A 20,627-nucleotide genomic window follows, 5' to 3' on the forward strand; every position below is an offset into this window, starting at 1 on the left:
ATTTCACATCTACTGTATTTTGCTTTCTTTTGCAGGTTGAAAACAAGTGGTCATGCAGATCACGTTTCTGAGTGTTTCTGTTGCAACATTGCTACTGGCAATTCCTTGCTATGGAGACAGTTGTATATCGGGAATAAATCATAAAGCAATGCCTAGTCCTGAACCAGACATGAGGGAGTGCCAACTGTATTCGCAATGTAAGTTAAAGTTACTAATCCAAAGCCAAATCAAAATCTTACCAGTTATATGATTCTGTTTTGGGAAATTAAATGTCAAATTTATCACAAAATAAAAAAGACAAAGAAGATCAATCAACCAGCCAATCTTGGACTCTGTTGAACATCGACCCAATTCTCTCATATTGCCCAAAAGGATAATGGGTTCGTCATTTAGGATTAAGACAAGGGAGGATTTCTTCACTCAGACAGTTGTGAGGCTTCGTAATTCTCAACTTCCCATGTGCGCAGATGCTCCATTGATGAGTTCAGTTCACTGAAAATAATAGTGTTTCAATCAGAAAAGAAGTAAGGAATCGGGCAGGGGAATAAAGTTAAGACAGAAATCCAGTTATGGTTATATCAAAGGGCAAAGCATACTTGGTTGGACAATACTGCCCACCCTTTCTCTATTTCTTACATAATTCTATTTGTCAACACATTATTAACCTGTACAATTAAATATAAACTAACTGCATTCCTTCCGTATTTTATGCTTGTGTCTTTGTATCCTGGTTATAAAGACTGTAGCACCTCCCTCCTTGTACTGAGATGCCTTCCATTACATCTCCTTATCCTGAAGACAATGATATATGCAGATAATCAGTTTGAGGCATCAAACCTGTGTTGAATTCCTCTATACTTATTCATTCAGGGAAGTGCAATTTGCTGGCTGGGCCAGCAATTATTGTCTATCCCTGATTGCCCTTGAGAAAGTGATGGTGATGTAATGTGATGCTTTTTTGGACCACTGCAGTTCATTTATTGTAGGTACAATGTTGGGGAGGGAGTTCAAGGATTTTGATCGAGTCAGGTTGGAGTGATCTTTCATTTTGTATATTCCTATTTGAAGGAATCAGGCAGATCGTGAGCGAAATTCACATACAAAGTTTGTGACTTTCTCAGAAAACATCACTGATTTTCCTAACTGTGGTTAGGAAATCTGCATGTGCAAATTTTAGAGAAGTCTCATGGACTTACGTTTCCAAGTTATTTACTTGTTTTTCTCTCAACAGCTTCATGTTGCTTTTCTAACTACACTGAACAACTGGCTGTATCCCCAGTCATTAAGGTATATAATACATATTGGAACAGATGTGGTCAACTGAGTTCAAGGTAAGGCAACCAATATCTCATTTTAAAATGTCACAATTCTTAATTTCTTTTGAATGGGATTTGTTTCCTTTGGATAGAACTAATCTAAAATGTGGTCATTGAAGACAATAGCCAGACTTTATGAAACAGGATGAGCAACCTGGGGTTCAAATCCCACTATAGCAAGTTCTGAAAGTGAAAGCTTTAAAAATCTGCTAACTTGTACACCATGAACACTTTAAATGCCAGGGAAAAGTAGGCTATACACCAAGTCCAGGTAAATGGGATGAGGATGGCTTGGTGCTTGTTGGTCAGGAAGACATAGTGGGCCAATGGTCTTGTTTGCATGCTGTATGATGCTATGAATCTACAATAGCTATAAGAAAGCGGTAAAAATACAATTAATTCACCAACGTTCTTCAGGAATAGGACTAGCCATCACTCACTAGGCTGGCTGATGAGTTACTCCTGTTCCATACTAACAACAACAACTATTTATGGTCATATAGTTGTTTGAACATTACAAAATGCCCTTGACAATTTGCTAAATTCTGATCACATACAAAAGGAACACCATGCTGAGAAGGAAAATCTATAAAAGGTGAACAAACCATGTTTTTTGTTATTATTGAAGTCCTATAGAGAGTGGATTTTAGAGTCGTGGGGCTTAGGTGGCTGTAAACATGGTCCCCAGTGGTGAAGGGAAGGGACAGAGGAATTCACAGAATACCAGAACTCTAAAAAAGGAGAGTTCAACTGTAGTGAAGGACTGTAGGAGGTAACAACAGAGGAGTATAGCCATGAAGAGATTTAAACTCAAGAATGAGAAGGTTATCTATGTTGGTGGCTTGGGACCTAACATAGATAAGGAGAATGGGGAGTGAGAATGGATATAGGTGGTAAGGTTCCCAACAAGCTGAAGTTTATAGCGATTGAAAAAGGAGAAGTATCCTAGACAACATTGAAATAACTGAATCTGAAGATGACTCAAGATAGATGAAGGCTTCAGGGGCAGATGAAAAACAGCAGAGGAGAAGATGGTGATGTAATGGATGTACAGTTCTCAGTTCTGAAGAAAAGTCACATCAGACTAGAAACACTTCTCTCTTCTGTGGGAGTACATCTGTTTACTAAGGGTTAATGGGTTGAAATTGTAATCTCATTGGACCAGGCAGTAGTGACCATTGTTCGAGCTGATCTGATCTCTTGTTTTTGTTTTTTTTTCACAATGTGGTGTTACTACATTTGTAAATTTGTAACCGCATCTTATTTGTTTAGTTCTCTGTAAATCTTGTTACTATTTTGTGACTATGTCTCACGTGCCCATTGCCGGATCCATCTGCTGAATGGAATGATTTGCATCTATCCAGATATGTATAAAAGCTATGTATGTAATGAAACCTTTTGCTTTTCTCAGACTGACAGTTAGGGTATCAATACCTTGCCACCAGTAGGAAGACCAGCTCTTGTACAAGTAAGAGTTATTGTTTGGAGATCCAAGATGGCGGTGACTCAGCAAGTCTGAGTCTAGCGTGCTCCTCCCAAGACTTGGGCAAAGTGGGCCACCCGCCTCTACCACACTTACCAAATCATTGAAAATAGTTTTTATTTAATGTAATTAGTTGCTCAGTACTAAATTTAAACAGTCTAGTCTCCTGTAAAAATGACTAGGGGGAAAGGAGCCCGCAGTTCTCAGCAGGCAGGAGCCCCTCCCCAGCTGCAGCAGAGGTGTCTGCAGTCGCCCTGGGGGACTTACCTACAGTGGGGAGCCTCGCGGAAATACTTGACGTGAAGGTTGACGCCTTCATTGAAGAGTCCCAGAGCCTATGGAATTCATTCTCGACCACACTACAAAAGCATGGCCGAGACATCGAAGAAATCGAGCGCTGAATCGGAGGGGCAGAGCTAAAGGTTGCGACCTCCGAGACCATAGCAGAATTGGCCGTGGATCGGGTCCGGACTCTCGAACAGCAAGTCCAGACCTTAGAGAATCACACTGATGACCTCGACAATCGAGGTCGTTGAAAAAATATTTGTTTGCTGGGCCTTCCCGAACGGGAAGAAGAAGGCCAGCTTACAGTGTTTCTCGAGCAGTGGCTTCCACAGCTGTTAAGTCTAGAGGCTGGATCAGGCCAGGTAGGGGTGGAATGGGCCTACTTGGTTGCAGTGTGCGGGCCCGGCTAAAACCAACACCCCCGCCCAGTCCTGTTCTGGCTGCAGAGCTACAAGGACAGGCAGATGCTCTTGGAATCTTCCAGAAATCTTGGGAAAGATCCCAAGCCATGATTTATAAAGGTTCTAAGATTATGTTATTTCAGGACTTTTCCACAGCTTTGGTCTGAAAGAGGAAGGCATTTGACAAAGCGAATAAGTGTTTAAGAGACTTAAACATTCAGTACTCCTTGCACTACCCAGCTACACTACGCTTCAGCCATGAAGGGTCCATGTATATCTTCAGATCACTGTAGAAGGCCAAGGAATTTTTGGACTCTCTTAGATAAATTGTAAGAGTTAATTGATGTTGTTTGCCCTCTCCCCACCCTGGTTTACCCCCTTTTTATTCCTTTCATTACCTTACTGTTTAATATCCTCTCCGGGGGGGTGGGGAGAGGGGTTTATTTATTTATTCTTCACTTAGCGATTTTCTCCCCTTTTTTAATATATATAGGCCAGGGGGTCTAGTTAATGGAGGTGGGGCGGGGGGGGGGTGGTTACCTTATCCTATTTTATCTCTGTCCTTAGGAGCAGAGTTGTTTTCCCCTGTTATTTTGTATTACTATATTTAATATATCCAGATGTTGGTGTGGGTGGGGGGAGGTGGGGGAGGGTAGGGTACTCATTGTTAATTCTAGCTCAGTAGTATATTTGAATTTTCTTTATCCTATTGTGGGCTGCCTGGGTCAAGGGTGGGGCACTGGTTGGGAGAGGTTATGATGGGCTTTTGGAAAGGAAGTGGTGCCCCCTGGGAACAAGGGGGAAGATCTCCGTTTAAATACATTTTATATTTTTTTACTTCAAAATAGTTTTTTATTATATTGATCTGAGTGCATTAAAGAGCCTTTATTTTTGTGAATTTTATATGCTCTATGCTCGGGATGTTTTGGATAGGATTTCTTCTCCCAAGGGGTCTCGGACTTGCCTGGTGATTATGGTTAATCAGTTGATTAAATGGTGCACCTGGAATATCATGAGGAGTAATTCACCAATCAAAAGGAAGAAAATATTATCAAACCTCAAGAAAGAAAGGGTTGATATAGCTCTCCTATAGGAGACACATTTATTGGATAAAGAATACCTGAAATTACGACAGGGAAGAGATTATTGTCCATTCTCTCTTTCTGTGCAAGGAAAAACATTTTGGTAAACTGGGTGTTGAGGGTCCTCACGGACTTTCGAATTGGCACAGAATATTTATGGAATATACTCCCCCTGACTTCCTTACAAATATAGGTAAAAACAATGATTGCAGATGCTGGAAACCAGATTTTGGATTAGTGGTGGTGGAATAGCACAGCAGTTCAGGCAGCATCCAACGAGCAGCGAAATCAACGTTTCGGGCAAAAGCCCTTCATCAGGAATAAAAGCAGAGAGCCTGAAGCATGGAGAGATAAGCTAGAGAAGGGTGGGGGTGGGGAGAAAGTAGCACAGAGTACAATAGGTGAGTGGGGGAGGGGATGAAGGTGATAGGTCAGGGAGGAGAGGGTGGAATGGATAAGTGGAAAAGGAGATAGGCAGGTAGGACAAGTCCGGACAAGTCTTGGGGACAAGTCAAAGCCAGAATTATTCCATAAAATATGGCAGTCCTTCTTGAATAACACAAATACAGATATCTCAGTCATCCTAACAAGGGCCTTTATTTAATTGAGATGGTGAACCTGGCTGGTCCAGGGCCCCTTAGGAGAGGAATCCCGCACGAATACGGGTTTTGTTATGATCTGATGTTAACACATTCTGAGCATGTATTTCACGACTCAATTTCTGTGTTATCCTTCGTTTTTTTTTCTCTTGAATAATGTCAGAGATTTAATCATACACTCTGGTAAGTTGTAGGTTAGATGAGTAGTTAGTTGAGTTTTGTTTTTTTTTCTCTTGGTATTTCTTTTTTTCTGTTTGATAGATTTTGGTTGTTATTTATTTAAGATTTAATTTTATATCAATGTTTATACTTGGAGTTTTGTTTTTAGTTTTTCTTCTGTAAACGTGTAAAACATGTTAAATTTTCAATAAAAATATCTATTAAAAAAGCTATTGTTTGATTTACAAGAATGTGTCTGTGCGATCTGAAAAGAACCCAGTTGCACAATCTTCAACGCTTCACAGATGCTGCCAGATTTGTTAAGTTTCTCCATCATTTTCAGGTTTTATATTGTCAATGAAAATGGAAGTTGGAACATTGCAAACAGTCTGGTTCAGATTGAGACAATAGTCAGGGATGGGTGGAATCATTTGCAAGAGTCTGGAATTTGTGGTGTTACCAAATCTTTGCAGTCTGCCCTGTGTTTCACTGGTTGAGATTGTGGCTCATTAATAGGTGATTATCGGACAGGCAATTTTTCATTGCAGAAGCAATGGGGGGATTGAATGAGGTGGTAAAGAGATACGGCTAGGTTTGAACAACATCTTAGGAGTTAGTATTTAATGCTCCATGGGCAATAATAGATGAGCAATGAACATCCACATCCCAAGAATAAATATTTAAAAGCTACTTGGTTATTATACTATATTTTAGCAGACGATTAAACAAATTAAAATAAATAGGTTAACATCTGAGCTAAACTTCATATTGAAGAATCACATTGACATGGTCCTTTCTAGACTACAGTAAAACAGATGTTATTTTTACAGTTATGATATTATGCATATATTAATGTGATGATGTTTTATATGCCATAATGTTGCAGTTCAGCGTCATCTTCAGTGATCCATTTAATAAACTGGAAAACATCCTTTGGAGTTGAGAACAATTTTATCACTTGCTTACAGATTGATACATTTTGGTATTGATGGTGATGTACTTGAAATCACAACACAATACGATCTGCAGAAATACAGTTCTGGTCAAGCAGGAATCCTCCTTCAAGTAACTAGCTAATGATACATTTTTTTTAAGGAAGAAATCACATTTATTTAAATATAGATAGCAAAACATGTTTGGAAATGCACCATAACAAAATCATATTTTTGCTGTATAAGCCATATTTTTAATAAATTAATTCAGGGGAGTAGGCTTCCATTTATTGCACATCCCTAGTTGCTGTTGAGAAGGTGGCAATGAGCTGCCTTCTTGAACCATTTCAGTCCATTTATTACTATAATGATACAAATAAGGTGAAATTATTCTCTCTGAGAGCAGGTCATCACAGGATCATTGATGTCCACAGCATAGAAAAAGGACCTTAAGCCCATCAAATCTAAGCCAGTCAAAAACAGCCACGTTACTATTATAATCCCATTTTCCACCACTTGGCCCAGATCCTTGTATTCAATGGCATGTTAAGTGTCAACTCTTCTTTGGTAAGATGATGAGAGTAAAAATTGAACAAATTGTAATAAATTGTAAGAAATATGGTAAGGTTATTACTGATTAACTGATGTATTTCATTACTCTAGATGTGAGGAGTATATGAAGAAAATAGATTGTTTCTACCATTGCTCACCTCATGCCTTCAACTGGATCAATCACAATAATTCATATTCAATTCTTGCAGCTCCAATCTGTCAGAGCTTTTGTGATGACTGGTAAGTTTTTTTGTTACATTCTTTTCTCTTCAAGTAATTCCAGCTTCTATTGCATTTTATCCTTTATTAATGTGAAACACTGGTATTCAGTTAGACAGTAAAACATTTTTCTGCATTGCTAATCCATTACAGTAGTGAGAGATGCTATAATGAGAGGTGATGATTTTTGGATGAGACATTCATCTGAAGTCCCACCTGTTGCTTGGGTGAATCTAAAAGAACATGTCATGCCATTTTGAAGAAGAGTTGTGAGTATCCCATGTACCTGGCCAAAAACTTATCTTTCAATCAACATCACAAAAAGAAACAGATTTTCTGGTCATTATGATAATGATGTTCCATGGATGTTTGCTGGATAAATATTGGCTACTGCATTTCTTCTATTTATTAGCACATTGCCTGTACTTCAATAACACCAAGTCAGCTGTGAGATATTTTGTGGTATATTAAATCAAGCTTTTATTTTTCCAAAAGCACCTAATGTAAAATATATATAACAGTAATATGGTTTGACTGAGGAAATGGTCAATATTGCAATATTTTAAATGTTATATTCTTTAGTGACTCTTGTATCCAAAGTGAAAGGTATTTGTTCTGCTTTAAAAGTAATGACAAAAGTACTCCATTAACAAAGCCAACATGTTTTATTCAGGTCACTTAAAAAAAATGTTGTGGGTTTGTGGAGAAATCAAGCAAGTGGACAATAATCCTGGTTGGATGGTAACTGACCTGTGCAACAAGGTTCAGTTTTTCAGTGGTAGTGAAATCAGATATTAATGAATAAACATTTCTCTATAGGTTTGCAGCTTGCAGAAATGACCTGACCTGTGCCAGAAATTGGATTTCTGATTGGGAATGGGATGATCATGGAAATAACTGCAGAAATGAATGTATTGCATACCATCAGGTAAGAACAAGAGAACCACATTTTAATGTACAGTTGGTGGACTTGACATACAGATTTGGGAATGCAGGTAATGTAATGGGCACATTTTGGCTTTGTAACTATACTGTAAGTAATAACACTCCTATGATTAGAAGGCAAGTGTCTTATAAGTCAATTTGACTTATAGAGTCATAGAGATGTACAGCATGGAAACAGACCCTTTGCTCCAATTCGTCCACACTGACCAGATATCCTACCTAATCTAGTCCCATTTGCCAGCACTTGGTCCATACCCCTCTAAACCCTTCCTATTCATATACCCATCCAGATGCCTTTTAGATGTTGTAATTGTACTTGCCTCACCACTTCCCTGGCATCTCATTCCATACACACACTACCGTTTGCGTGAAAAAGTTGCCCCTTAGATCCCTTTTAAATTTTTCCCCTGTCACTGTAAATCTATGCCCTCTAGTTCTGACTTTCCCACCCCAGGCATAAGACCTTATCTAATTATCCTATCCATACCCCTCATGATTTTATAAACCTCTATAAGGTCACCCCTCAGGCTCTGACACTCCAGGGAAAACAGTCCCAGCCTGTTCAGCCTCTCCCTGTAGCTCAAATCCTCCAACCCTGGCAACATCCTTGTTAATCTTTTCTCATTTTTTCAAGTTTCACAATATCCTTCCAATAGGAAGGAGACCAGAATTGCACGCAATATTCCAACAGTGGCCTAACCAACATCCTGTGCAGCCGCAACATGACCTCCCAACTCCTATAATCAATGCTCTGTCCAATAAAGGAAAGCATACTAAACACCTTCTTCACCATCCTATCTACCTGCAAATCTCTTCTCAAGGAACTATGAACCTGTACTCCAAGGTCTCTTTGTTCAGCAATGCTCCCTAGGGCCTTACCATTAAGTGTATAAGTCCTGCTCTGATTGCTTTTCCAAAATACAGCACCTCACATTCTTCTAACTTAAAATCCATCTGCCAATCCTCGGCCCATCTATCAAATCCCGTTGTACCCTGAGGTAACCTTCTTCACTGTCTACTACACCTCCAATTTTGGTGTCATCAGCAAACTTACTAACTATATCTCCTATGTTCACTTCCAAATTATTTATATAAATAATGAAAAGTAGTGGACCCAGCACCGTTCCTTGTGGCACACCACTGGTCATTTGAAAATTATGTTCAGAGCATCTCCCCACTTTCCATTAATAGCCTTCCTTCGACAGATCTCCTTTTAATTTTCTATGTGTGCCCCCAATTAAAACTTTTACTGCTGCTCTATCTTTGTCCTTTTCTACAATGATTCTAAATCTAGCAGTGCTACGGTCACTACCTCCACAGCGGTCACCCATTGCTACATCCACTTGCTTAACTTCATTTCCCAAGACTAAATTTAAAATTGCACTCCCCCTCAACAAGTAAAACGTGAGGTCTGCAGATGCTGGAGATCAGAGCTGAAAATGTGTTGCTGGTTAAAGCGCAGCAGGTCAGGCAGCATCCAAGGAACAGGAAATTCGACGTTTCGGGCAAAAGCCTGATGAAGGGCTTTTGCCCGAAACGTCGAATTTCCTGTTCCTTGGATGCTGCCTGACCTGCTGTGCTTTAACCAGCAACACATTTTCAGCTCCCTCTCAACAATACAAGCTTGTTACCTTCTGGCTAAGACATGTGGAAGGCTTACTCTCTGTGCTTTTCAAAACTTTTGTACCCTAGTTGATATTAAGATAACTGAAGACCCCAACTGTTATTGTCCTGTCGTTTTTGCACCAGATGTGTGCCTATATGTTTATTTGTAGATGTCTGTGTCCCCCAAAATCCACACCCCAAATCTTTGGGGTTCTAGACTGCATTCCTGGCAGTGTAACTGCCCCCCTTTATGATTTCTAAGCTTGCCCCAGATTGCCTCATCTGATGATCCCATCTTACAGTTGTAATTAACTCTGTAACAGGAATTAACTCCCTTACCAATAATGCTACACCCCTACCTTTTAACTTCCCTTTAAAACCTCCTATATCAGTGAAAAGGTTAAAGCACTTGCAACAAACTTCAGCCAGGAATAAGTGGATGATGCATCACAGCTCCCTCCAGAGGACCCAAACATCCCAGAAGCTGGTCTACAGTCAATTTGATTCACTCCACATGATATAAAAAAATGGCTGGGGGAATTCAACACTCTAAAGGCCACGGGCCTTGACTACATTCTGGCAATGGCACTGAAGACTTCTGTTCAGAACTTGCTACATCCAGTCAAGCTGTTCCTGTACAGCTACAACACTGGCATTTACTTGACAATGTGGAAAATTTCCCAGGTATGTCCTGTTCACTAAAAGCAGGACAAATCCCATCTTCAAGGTAGAGTCCTCGGCCCAACATCTTCATGAATGACATTCTTTCAATCATAAAGTCAAAAGTGGGAATGTTCAACACCATTCACATCTCCTCAGATTCCGAAGCAGTCAGAGACCAAATGCACTCAATTCTCCTACTTCTCTCATCCAGTGGCATACATGACCTTGCTAAAGGACTGTCTTCACACATATTCAACCATGAGCAGTGTACTCTTCCTTCTTCTTGAGGTATTTGCCTGAAGGCAGATCATTGGTGATTATTCACCAAAACATAGCAAACTACCATGATATGTTTTCCTATGGGCAGGGCATAAAGGCAGGTCCTGAATTTGCGTTCGCTGGAAGAGGGATTGCATGGATAGGGTGAATAGCCAAAGTGTTTTCCCGACGTGGGGGTATCCAAACCCAGAGGGTATAGGCTTAGGGTGAGAGGGGAAAGATTAAAAGGGACCTAAGGGGCAACTTTTTGACGCAGACGTGATCCATGTATGGAATCAGCTGCCAGAGGAAGTGGTGGAGGCTGGTACAATTACAACATTTTAAAGGCATCTGAATGGGCATATGAATAGGAAGGGAGGGCTAGATGCTGACAAATGGGACCAGTTTTATTTAGGACATCTGGTTGGCATGAATGAGCTGGATGGAATGGTCTATTCCATGTTGAACAGCTCTATGACTCTCCTGTGTTGGCATTAATCACACTGACATGCTAGCTGTCTAACCAACTAAAATAATCCTGTACTCTTATAAGAAAATAGCAAAAAACAGAGGTACAGCTATACATTAGATAGATGACTATAATTGCATTCTGTTGTTGTTTCTCCAAGGATTTAAAGACTCTATGACTTGACTAAACTTGGGTGGAAATAATAAATTTGATTGCAGATCTAACAGCTATATCTTTACTCTGTAGGTGCAAAGATTATCACTGTAGAAATGAGCATGTGTGTCTGCCAGAGCTATTTCACATTATTCAGTATGATTCATTTTCTTAGCATTACAGTAGCGCCTCGACTTACGAACTTAATCCGTTCCAGGACCCGGTTCGCGAACCAAAAAGTTCGTGAACTGAATCAATTTTTCCCATTGTTTGGATAGCGTAAGAATGCTTGGACGGCTGTTCACAGCGCACGCGCCAAAGACGAACTGAATGTGATCACACGGGGCCTGAGAGCTTTTGCGTTCAACAAGAGCGTAGCAAAGCAGAACCTGCGTTCGTATCTTGAATTTTGTACATATGTTGAAGCAAAGTTTTACGTACAATCCTGTTCCTAAACCGATTTGTACATGAACAGGATCGTTTGTATGTCGAGGCGCTACTGTATATATATTGCCTGTTGTATAAAATAGACATGTAACAAATGTGAGTTACAAATGATTGATATAAGTTCAAAACATCTGGTCCATGACATTGTATGGGCCAGATGGCTATAGAATATGTAAAATATGGACAAAACTGGCCTCTTTACCAGGATTTATCTCTCACAATGTAACAAACAGATATCTCAACTTGACGTTCTTGCAGAGCACTTATTTTTTAGCTTGCATCAAGTATCAGAGCTCACACAAGACAGAATATTAGCTCCTGCAACAGGAATTTAATATTCTGAACTGAATCCAAATATCTCTATATAACTCCTGTGACTTGCTGTATACATGCCTTTAAAACTGCTCTGAGGCAGAGTCCAATCTAGAATCTATCAATATTGCAGTTGCCTCCAGGTGCACTCTCCAAATTATTCCCAGTTACACACAGCAAAGTATTAAGTCATCAAGAACTTGCAAAGTACAGCAGATGCTGGAAATCTGAATTAATACAAAAATGCAGAAAAACTCAACAGGTCAGGCAACATCTTCAGAGAAAACCAGTACATTTTGTCACAAAATTGTAATAACACAAATGTTGCCTCACCTGTTGATATTTTCATTTTATGTCAACAATTTTGTAACGTTTTTGTATATTGATCTGAAAATGTGAAATTACTGCCCTCATCAATGTTTTTAAATACAGCAGAGGGACACATTCAAGGCTATAATTCAAGGATCCTGCAGTTGCACCAATATCATTAGCTTTTGACAGCATAGAAGGGGGTCCTTCATCCCATTGTGTCTGCACAATCCATCAATGATCCATCTATTCTGATTCCATTTTCCAGCACTGGACTGTAGCCTTGTATGTTACAGCATTTCAAGTGTTCACCCAAGCAGTGTTCAATATCTTCAGAGTCCTTACCCTACCACCCTTTAAGCAGTGAGTTCCAGCTAACCAAAACCTTCCGGGTGAAAAACCTTTTCCTCAAATCCCCTCTGAACTTCCTGCTCTTTACCTGCAGAATCCTTCAGGGTTACTTTGTACTGCACATGAACTCAGTTTAAAGGAACAAGTTACAAGAATTACAAACGTGTATTAAAGCCGACAAGCCAATTTGTGGAATCTCATTGTTCAAATGTATTTTGAGCCAGTAATAAGCCTCATTACTGTCTCACCTCATGTCTAATAGCTATGGTGGGGAGACAGTCATTCATTAATTTTAAAGGTGGCTAACATGTATTCACAGCTGCAAATGTGTTGCTGGTCAAAGCACAGCAGGTTAGGCAGCATCTCAGGAATAGAGAATTCGACGTTTCGAGCATAAGCCCTTCATCAGGAATAAGAGAGAGAGAGCCAAGCAGGCTGAGATAAAAGGTAGGGAGGAGGGACTAGGGGGAGGGGCGATGGAGGTGGGATAGGTGGCTTCTGTGCAGAGGAGATGACCTGGGGGGTGCAGTGAGAGAGGGACTCACTGAAATCCTTGTAGAGGGAGGAAGAGAGCTTCTTCAAGGAAGGCATCCTTGTAAGAGGATTCGCAGTAGGTTAAAATCTTCGAGTAAAAAATGAGGTCTGCAGATGCTGGAGATCACAGCTGCAAATGTGTTGCTGGTCAAAGCACAGCAGGTTAGGCAGCATCTCAGGAATAGAGAATTCGACGTTTCGAGCATAAGCCCTTCATCAGGAATGAGAGAGAGAGAGCCAAGCAGGCTGAGATAAAAGGTAGGGAGGAGGGACTAGGGGGAGGGGCGATGGAGGTGGGATAGGTGGCTTCTGTGCAGAGGAGATGACCTGGGGGGTGCAGTGAGAGAGGGACTCACTGAAATCCTTGTAGAGGGAGGAAGAGAGCTTCTTCAAGGAAGGCATCCTTGTAAGAGGATTCGCAGTAGGTTAAAATCTTCGAGTAAAAAATGAGGTCTGCAGATGCTGGAGATCACAGCTGCAAATGTGTTGCTGGTCAAAGCACAGCAGGTTAGGCAGCATCTCAGGAATAGAGAATTCGACGTTTCGAGCATAAGCCCTTCATCAGGAATAAGAGAGAGAGAGCCAAGCAGGCTGAGATAAAAGGTAGGGAGGAGGGACTAGGGGGAGGGGCGATGGAGGTGGGATAGGTGGCTTCTGTGCAGAGGAGATGACCTGGGGGGTGCAGTGAGAGAGGGACTCACTGAAATCCTTGTAGAGGGAGGAAGAGAGCTTCTTCAAGGAAGGCATCCTTGTAAGAGGATTCGCAGTAGGTTAAAATCTTCGAGTAAAAAATGAGGTCTGCAGATGCTGGAGATCACAGCTGCAAATGTGTTGCTGGTCAAAGCACAGCAGGTTAGGCAGCATCTCAGGAATAGAGAATTCGACGTTTCGAGCATAAGCCCTTCATCAGGAATAAGAGAGAGAGAGCCAAGCAGGCTGAGATAAAAGGTAGGGAGGAGGGACTAGGGGGAGGGGCGATGGAGGTGGGATAGGTGGCTTCTGTGCAGAGGAGATGACCTGGGGGGTGCAGTGAGAGAGGGACTCACTGAAAGCCTTGTAGAGGGAGGAAGAGAGCTTCTTCAAGGAAGGCATCCTTGTAAGAGGATTCGCAGTAGGTTAAAATCTTCGAGTAAAAAATGAGGTCTGCAGATGCTGGAGATCACAGCTGCAAATGTGTTGCTGGTCAAAGCACAGCAGGTTAGGCAGCATCTCAGGAATAGAGAATTCGACGTTTCGAGCATAAGCCCTTCATCAGGAATAAGAGAGAGAGAGCCAAGCAGGCTGAGATAAAAGGTAGGGAGGAGGGACTAGGGGGAGGGGCGATGGAGGTGGGATAGGTGGCTTCTGTGCAGAGGAGATGACCTGGGGGGTGCAGTGAGAGAGGGACTCACTGAAATCCTTGTAGAGGGAGGAAGAGAGCTTCTTCAAGGAAGGCATCCTTGTAAGAGGATTCGCAGTAGGTTAAAATCTTCGAGTAAAAAATGAGGTCTGCAGATGCTGGAGATCACAGCTGCAAATGTGTTGCTGGTCAAAGCACAGCAGGTTAGGCAGCATCTCAGGAATAGAGAATTCAACGTTTCGAGCATAAGCCCTTCATCAGGAATAAGAGAGAGAGAGCCAAGCAGGCTGAGATAAAAGGTAGGGAGGAGGGACTAGGGGGAGGGGCGATGGAGGTGGGATAGGTGGCTTCTGTGCAGAGGAGATGACCTGGGGGGTGCAGTGAGAGAGGGACTCACTGAAATCCTTGTAGAGGGAGGAAGAGAGCTTCTTCAAGGAAGCCATTATCTTGGAAAGTGAAGTGGTTCGTTTTCATAGAGAGAATATGGAGAGGAAACAATAAATAAAGTGCACTATTTGAAATGGGGTACAGGAGGAGCAGAGAGACATAGAGATATATTCCCATCATTAAAATGACAGTTGGTTGAGAAAGCAACAAATAAAGCTAACAGCATTCTGGGGTATAGAGTATCAAAGTAACAAACTTACATTAAATTTGTATAGAAAGTTGTTTCAGCCTCAACTGAAGTACTGTGTTCAGTGCTGTGCATTACACAATAAGAAGGATGTGAAGACATGAGAAAATGGAAAAAAGATTCTAGGGAATGGTGTGTTTTTAAATTAGAGAAGTTAGAAATGTCTTTCTCAGAGAAGACAAGAGTGAAAGGAAATTTGATAGTGGTGTACAAAATCATGTGGGATCTGGACAGAGTAAATGTGGTAAAATCCTGGGGTCTGGACGGAGTAGATGAGGTAAAACTGTTGCTATTGATGAATGCATTGAGATCAAGGAGACACAATTATTGTGGTTGGCAAAAGAACCAGTAGCAACACGAGGAAAAGCTTTTTCATGCAGCAACAATCTGGAAAACACTGCCTGAGAATGTGGTGAAGATGGGATCATGTGAGGCATTTGAAAGGTTATCTGAAAAGGAAGAATGTACTGGGCTATGGCGAGAAGCCAAAAGAAGTGACACAAGGTAAATTCTCCTTAAGAGAGACAGCATAGACATGATGGACCCAGTGGCCTCCTGTGCTGTAACCATTCAGTAATAATCACACAGACACGGCCAGGAGCTGGAGTGTAAAATGGATGACATCAATTTTAGTAACTGGGAGTATTATCAAAGTATAGCAATCCACAACAATACCATAGATCTTTACTTGCTCCTCTTTTTTTAAGGAAAGAATAAATTAAATACTATTTTGCCTTGATTGTTTGTCTGTTATGGTGACCTCCTTTCAGTGAAATAAAGCAGTTTATTGTTCAATATCTGCCCTTATCTCATCCACCATATCTCTGTGTACCTGAAAGCATTTGAGTCATTCATTTCGATGTTCTTCTGGAATTTTCATACACAATCACTATTGTTTGTCTATACAGAACACCACAATTGTATTTCAAAGTAACTGCACAGTATTTTGGAGCATTTCCGAAATACAGTAAGGCATTACAAAAATGAAACTGTTTAATTGTATCTTTTCTGTTTTTGATAAGAAATTAAACATTTGGCTTTATGTTATGTTTCGTTGAGGCTGAGCTTAGAAAGTGCCAGATCTGATGATCACTGGGATTTTATATTGACTTCCAAAGTACATTTGGAACTGCTTGTAGCTGTGCAGTCTAATCACATTCAACCAAGAGATAGGTTTCACGTCACAAGAGAGGCTGGGAACTTTGCTCCAATACCATAGTTTGATTGTTTTGTGATAATGGAGAGCAGCAGACAGCAGTTATAAGCATTACCAGCTCAGGAAAAAGGGGGAGAAACTGGCAGTTTCCATATATCAAGAACTTAAATTTGAATTGGCTCAGATAGGGAACCCAGGATAATGGTAACCCCTTATCCTGAACTTTTAGAAGTTTCAATTCCAGCCTTCACGATAAAAAGTTAAAACATTTCTCACCAATAGCAATCATTATTCCATTATTGTACATAACAGTGTTTAACTTGTTTCAAGAAAACGTTTCCTTCAGCAGATTGGAAATTTGACCCTGTTTTTGGTCCAAACACTGCTTAGGGTCAACCTTCACCACTGAGGAATATTTTTGAAGATATGATAACCATCTATTTGTGAATTCTTTTCTGCAGATGTACAAGAATGGAAAGGACCTCTGTAATAATATGTGGGGTGTGACATTCAATGTGACTTCATATCCATGTCGTTGTCTGATGATGGATGATGATGACAGTGATATGATCCAACAAATGATCCTCAGTAGAGGAACACCAGCTCCAGGTGAAATGCATACAGAACTTGCGCAAGTACCTTTCTGTCAGCGAAGGCTCAAAAATCTGAATGAAAGGCAAGATGTGAAAAAGTAGGAAAAAGGGATACAATAGTGTAAGTACTTAACATATGCATTCCGATTAAACTTCTCTCTATTTATTAAACTATTTACATTTACTGTTTTAAATGTCGTGGCCATGATCATTTGACTTGAATGGATCAAGTCGGTGTTAAGTGTGGCTGTGATGTTTCCCAATTGTACATATTCTCCCCAGCTTACTCCGACATCCATTGCTTTGGGCTTTTCTTACCATTTTTATTCCTAGTATGTTTCTCAGGAATGGACCAGAAAAGAATGGCACAATTCCTGAATCCCATTTCATAAATTATTTGCATCTTCCTTGCTTGGTCTTTTAACACAATTTTTCAAGTGTCTTATTCCCAGACAATGAACAAAGGACAAAGAAAATTTACACCCAGGAACAGGTCATTCGGCCCTCCAAGCCTGCGCCGATCCAAATCCACTGTCTAAACCAGTCGCCCAATTCCTAAGCATCTGTATCCCTCAGCTCCCCACCTACTCACGCAACTGTCCAGACACATCTTAAATGAATCTACCGTGCCTGCCTTTACTACCTCTGTTGGCAACATGTTACAGACACCTACCACCCTATGTGAAAAGTACTTGCCACATATATTCCCCTTAAACGTTTCACCTTGAAAGCGTTATTGAATCCTACACCCCGGGAAAAATCTTATCTCTACCATGTCTATACCCTTCATGATTTTGTAGACTACAATCAGTTCCCCCTCGATCTCCTTTTTTCTAATGAAAACAATCCTAACCTACTCAACCTCTCTTCATAGCTAGCACCTTCCATACCAGGCAACATCCTCATAAACCTTCTCTACACCCCCTCCAAAGCATCCACATCCTTTTGGTAATGTGGCGACCAGAACTGTACACAGTATTCTAAATGCAGCCGAACCAAAGCCTTGTACGACTTTTACATGATCTGCCAGCTCTTATACTCAATACCCGTCCGATGAAGGCAAACGTACCATATGCCTTCTTGACCACTCTATCCACCTGTGCAGCCACCTTCAGGGTACAATGGACCTGAACGCCCAGATCTCTCTGCCCATCAACTTTTCCCAAGGCGCTTCTGTTTACTGTATAGTTCACTCTAGAATTAGACATCCCAAAATGCATCACCTCACATTTGCCTGGATTGAACTCATCTGCCAATTCTCCACTCAACTCTCCAGTCTTCCTGTATTCTTTGACAGTCCCCTATACTTGCGGAACATTTCAGAGAACACCTCTGGGACACCTGGACCAACCAACCCAACCACCCCGTGGCTCAACACTTTAACTCCCTCTCCCACTCCACCAAGGACATGCAGGTCCTTGGACTCCTCCATCGCCAGACCATAACAACACGACGGTTAGAGGAAGAGCACCTCATCTTCCGCCTGGGAACCCTCCAACCACAAGGGATGAACTCAGATTTCTCCAGTTTCCTCATTTCCCCTCCCCCCACCTTGTCTCAGTCAAATCCCTCGAACTGAGCACCACCTTCCTAACCTGCAATCTTCTTCCTGACCTCTCCGCCCCCCACCCCACTCCGGCCTATCACCCTCACCTTGACCTCCTTCCACCTATTGCATCTCCATCGCCCCTCCCCCAAGTCCCTCCTCCCTACCTTTTATCTTAGCCTGTTGGACACACTTTCCTCGTTCCTGAAGAAGGGCTTATGCCCGAAACGTCGAATCTCCTGTTCCTTGGATGCTTGCCTGACCTGCTGCGCTTTTCCAGCAACACATTTTCAGCTCTGATCTCCAGCATCTGCAGACCTCACTTTCTCCTCTATGATTTCTGGTACTCCACCAATCTTCGTGTCATCTGCAAACTTACTGATCAGACCAACAATGCCCTCTTCCAGATCATTTATGTATATTATAAACAACAATAGCCCCAGCACTGATCCCTGTGGAACACCACTGGTCACTTTTCTCCATTTCGAGCAACACCCTTCAACTACTACTCTCTGTCTCCTGTTGCTCAACCAGTTCTTTATCCATCTAACTAGAACACCCTGCACACCATGTGTCTTCATTTTCTCCATTAGTTTAGATTTAGTCATTAATTTGTTTTTGCCAGTTTATCAATGATGCCCTATATTTTTCCAAAGCCTACTAATGATATTCATGTAAGGAGCATTGTCTGCTGTATAAACATGAGAAAAAGGAGATAATCTATTTCGTACCAAAGAGAACAATTTGACATTTTAGGTTAATTCATGCGAATATGGAGATGCTGATTCTGAATCCCCTAAAAGGTTTGAAGCCTGGAAGTAGAACTGAATTTCTATCTGAATGATCATGTATGTTGCTACCAGCTGCTCAGGTTCTCCACACTGATTTGGAAAAATAAATATTGGAAGCAATCAATTATATTAGGACATCAAGGATTTTTAAGCTATGTTTCAGTTCTCAAAATAAATTATGTAATAAAGTCAACAAATCAAGCCATCTCATCTGAGTAAGGATGATAGCTGTGATGCAAGTTAGTTCTGCATAAGAGGATTTACAGAGTAATATCAATGTTCAACAAATGAACAATGTGAGCTAATGAGTGAAATAGTTCAAGGACATCTAATTACAACCTTAACGAGGTTTATAATTCTCAGATCAAATCACATTGTCTGGATACTTTTGTTTAATTTTATGCCTGTCCAATGAGATCCTTTCCAATATGCTTTATTTTGTTTAGAATTATGCTATTTGTACCTTCCTTTCAGTTACAGCACTGCAAAGAACCGACTCCACTGCTGCTGATCATGGATATACTTAAAGAAAAAGGCTTAATATTTTGAACAGCCAAATGTATAACAAATTTGTCAAATAAAGAATACAAATAAATATTTTTTGAAAATCATTCCCATCATCTTTTTGATGTTTAAATTTTCATTTTCAGTGTAGGTTTGAGACATTGCCACTATTTTATTTCCAAATAATTAAATTCCATAATGAGTCAGGACATTTCACCTTGCCATCATCTTGGGAGAAATGTTACACCTGATTTTCACTCCTGGGAAGCATGTGCACATAACAGCATCTGAGATATTGAAAGGGACTGCTGAGGGTATTTTCAACTGCCCATTTTCATTATCTGGGAGTTTGTCCCTATGGTTTCCTTAAATTTTGTGCCTTTTATCCTTTAGCTCACTCACCGCATACCACCTCATATATCGCACCACCATCTTCAGCCCTTCAAACTTGCATGACAACTCACCTCATATCCAAGCTAATACTGAGATAGATCACATTAGATCTTCGATAGGATAATTCATAAATACTGGGCTTGACTTGTAATTGTTTTGACAACTAAAATAACTCTTTGTTGACATTTCCCAAAGTGCTATCATTTTGTCATTATTAATCCTTGTCTGCTTACCACAACCTGTAGCTATCTCAGCAGTGGATCCAAGTTCACAGTTTGATTGAAAGTTCAAAGAGATCATTAAAGATTTACCTGTTTTTCTCAGTGTAATGAAGCAAGCCTGCTTGTTTTTATAAGTGAATAAGTACTTGAGGTGAAAACATTTTGACTTTTTTTAGGAATGGAACTTTCCTTTCACGATAGTAAAGGCTGTTCAAATGCAACTCACATGAACCCTGGATCAGGAAAAACTTATATTGCTCATAAGATCAGGAGTTAAATCAACTTTAAAACCTCCATCTGAACAATTAAACGGGCCAACATTTACTGCCTATTTCTAGTGACTCTTGAGAAGATGGTCCTCTTTCTGAACAGATGC

At 40.8% G+C, this 20,627-nt stretch overlaps 1 protein-coding gene across 1 annotated transcript; it reads left to right on the plus strand.

The window, feature by feature from the left end:
• Positions 1–52: 52 nt before the first annotated feature.
• Positions 53–19,687, plus strand: LOC132818526 (riboflavin-binding protein-like). Its single transcript, XM_060829586.1, has 6 exons — positions 53–197; positions 1,232–1,331; positions 6,921–7,049; positions 7,848–7,956; positions 16,665–16,917; positions 19,608–19,687. The coding sequence occupies exons 1-5, from the start codon at positions 53–55 to the stop codon at positions 16,896–16,898; spliced, it is 717 nt and encodes a 238-aa protein (XP_060685569.1). The 3' UTR covers positions 16,899–16,917; positions 19,608–19,687.
• Positions 19,688–20,627: the final 940 nt, after the last annotated feature.

The sequence above is a fragment of the Hemiscyllium ocellatum genome, chromosome 9, assembly GCF_020745735.1.
Source record: "Hemiscyllium ocellatum isolate sHemOce1 chromosome 9, sHemOce1.pat.X.cur, whole genome shotgun sequence".
NCBI classification, from domain to species: domain Eukaryota; kingdom Metazoa; phylum Chordata; class Chondrichthyes; order Orectolobiformes; family Hemiscylliidae; genus Hemiscyllium; species Hemiscyllium ocellatum.

Coding starts and splice junctions, on each gene's coding strand:
- LOC132818526 (XM_060829586.1), top strand. CDS start 53: ATGCAGATCACGTTTCTGAGTGTTTCTGTTGCAACATTGCTACTGGCA. Junction 198..1,231: donor GTGCCAACTGTATTCGCAAT/GTAAGTTAAAGT, acceptor TTCTCTCAACAG/CTTCATGTTGCTTTTCTAAC. Junction 1,332..6,920: donor TGTGGTCAACTGAGTTCAAG/GTAAGGCAACCA, acceptor TCATTACTCTAG/ATGTGAGGAGTATATGAAGA.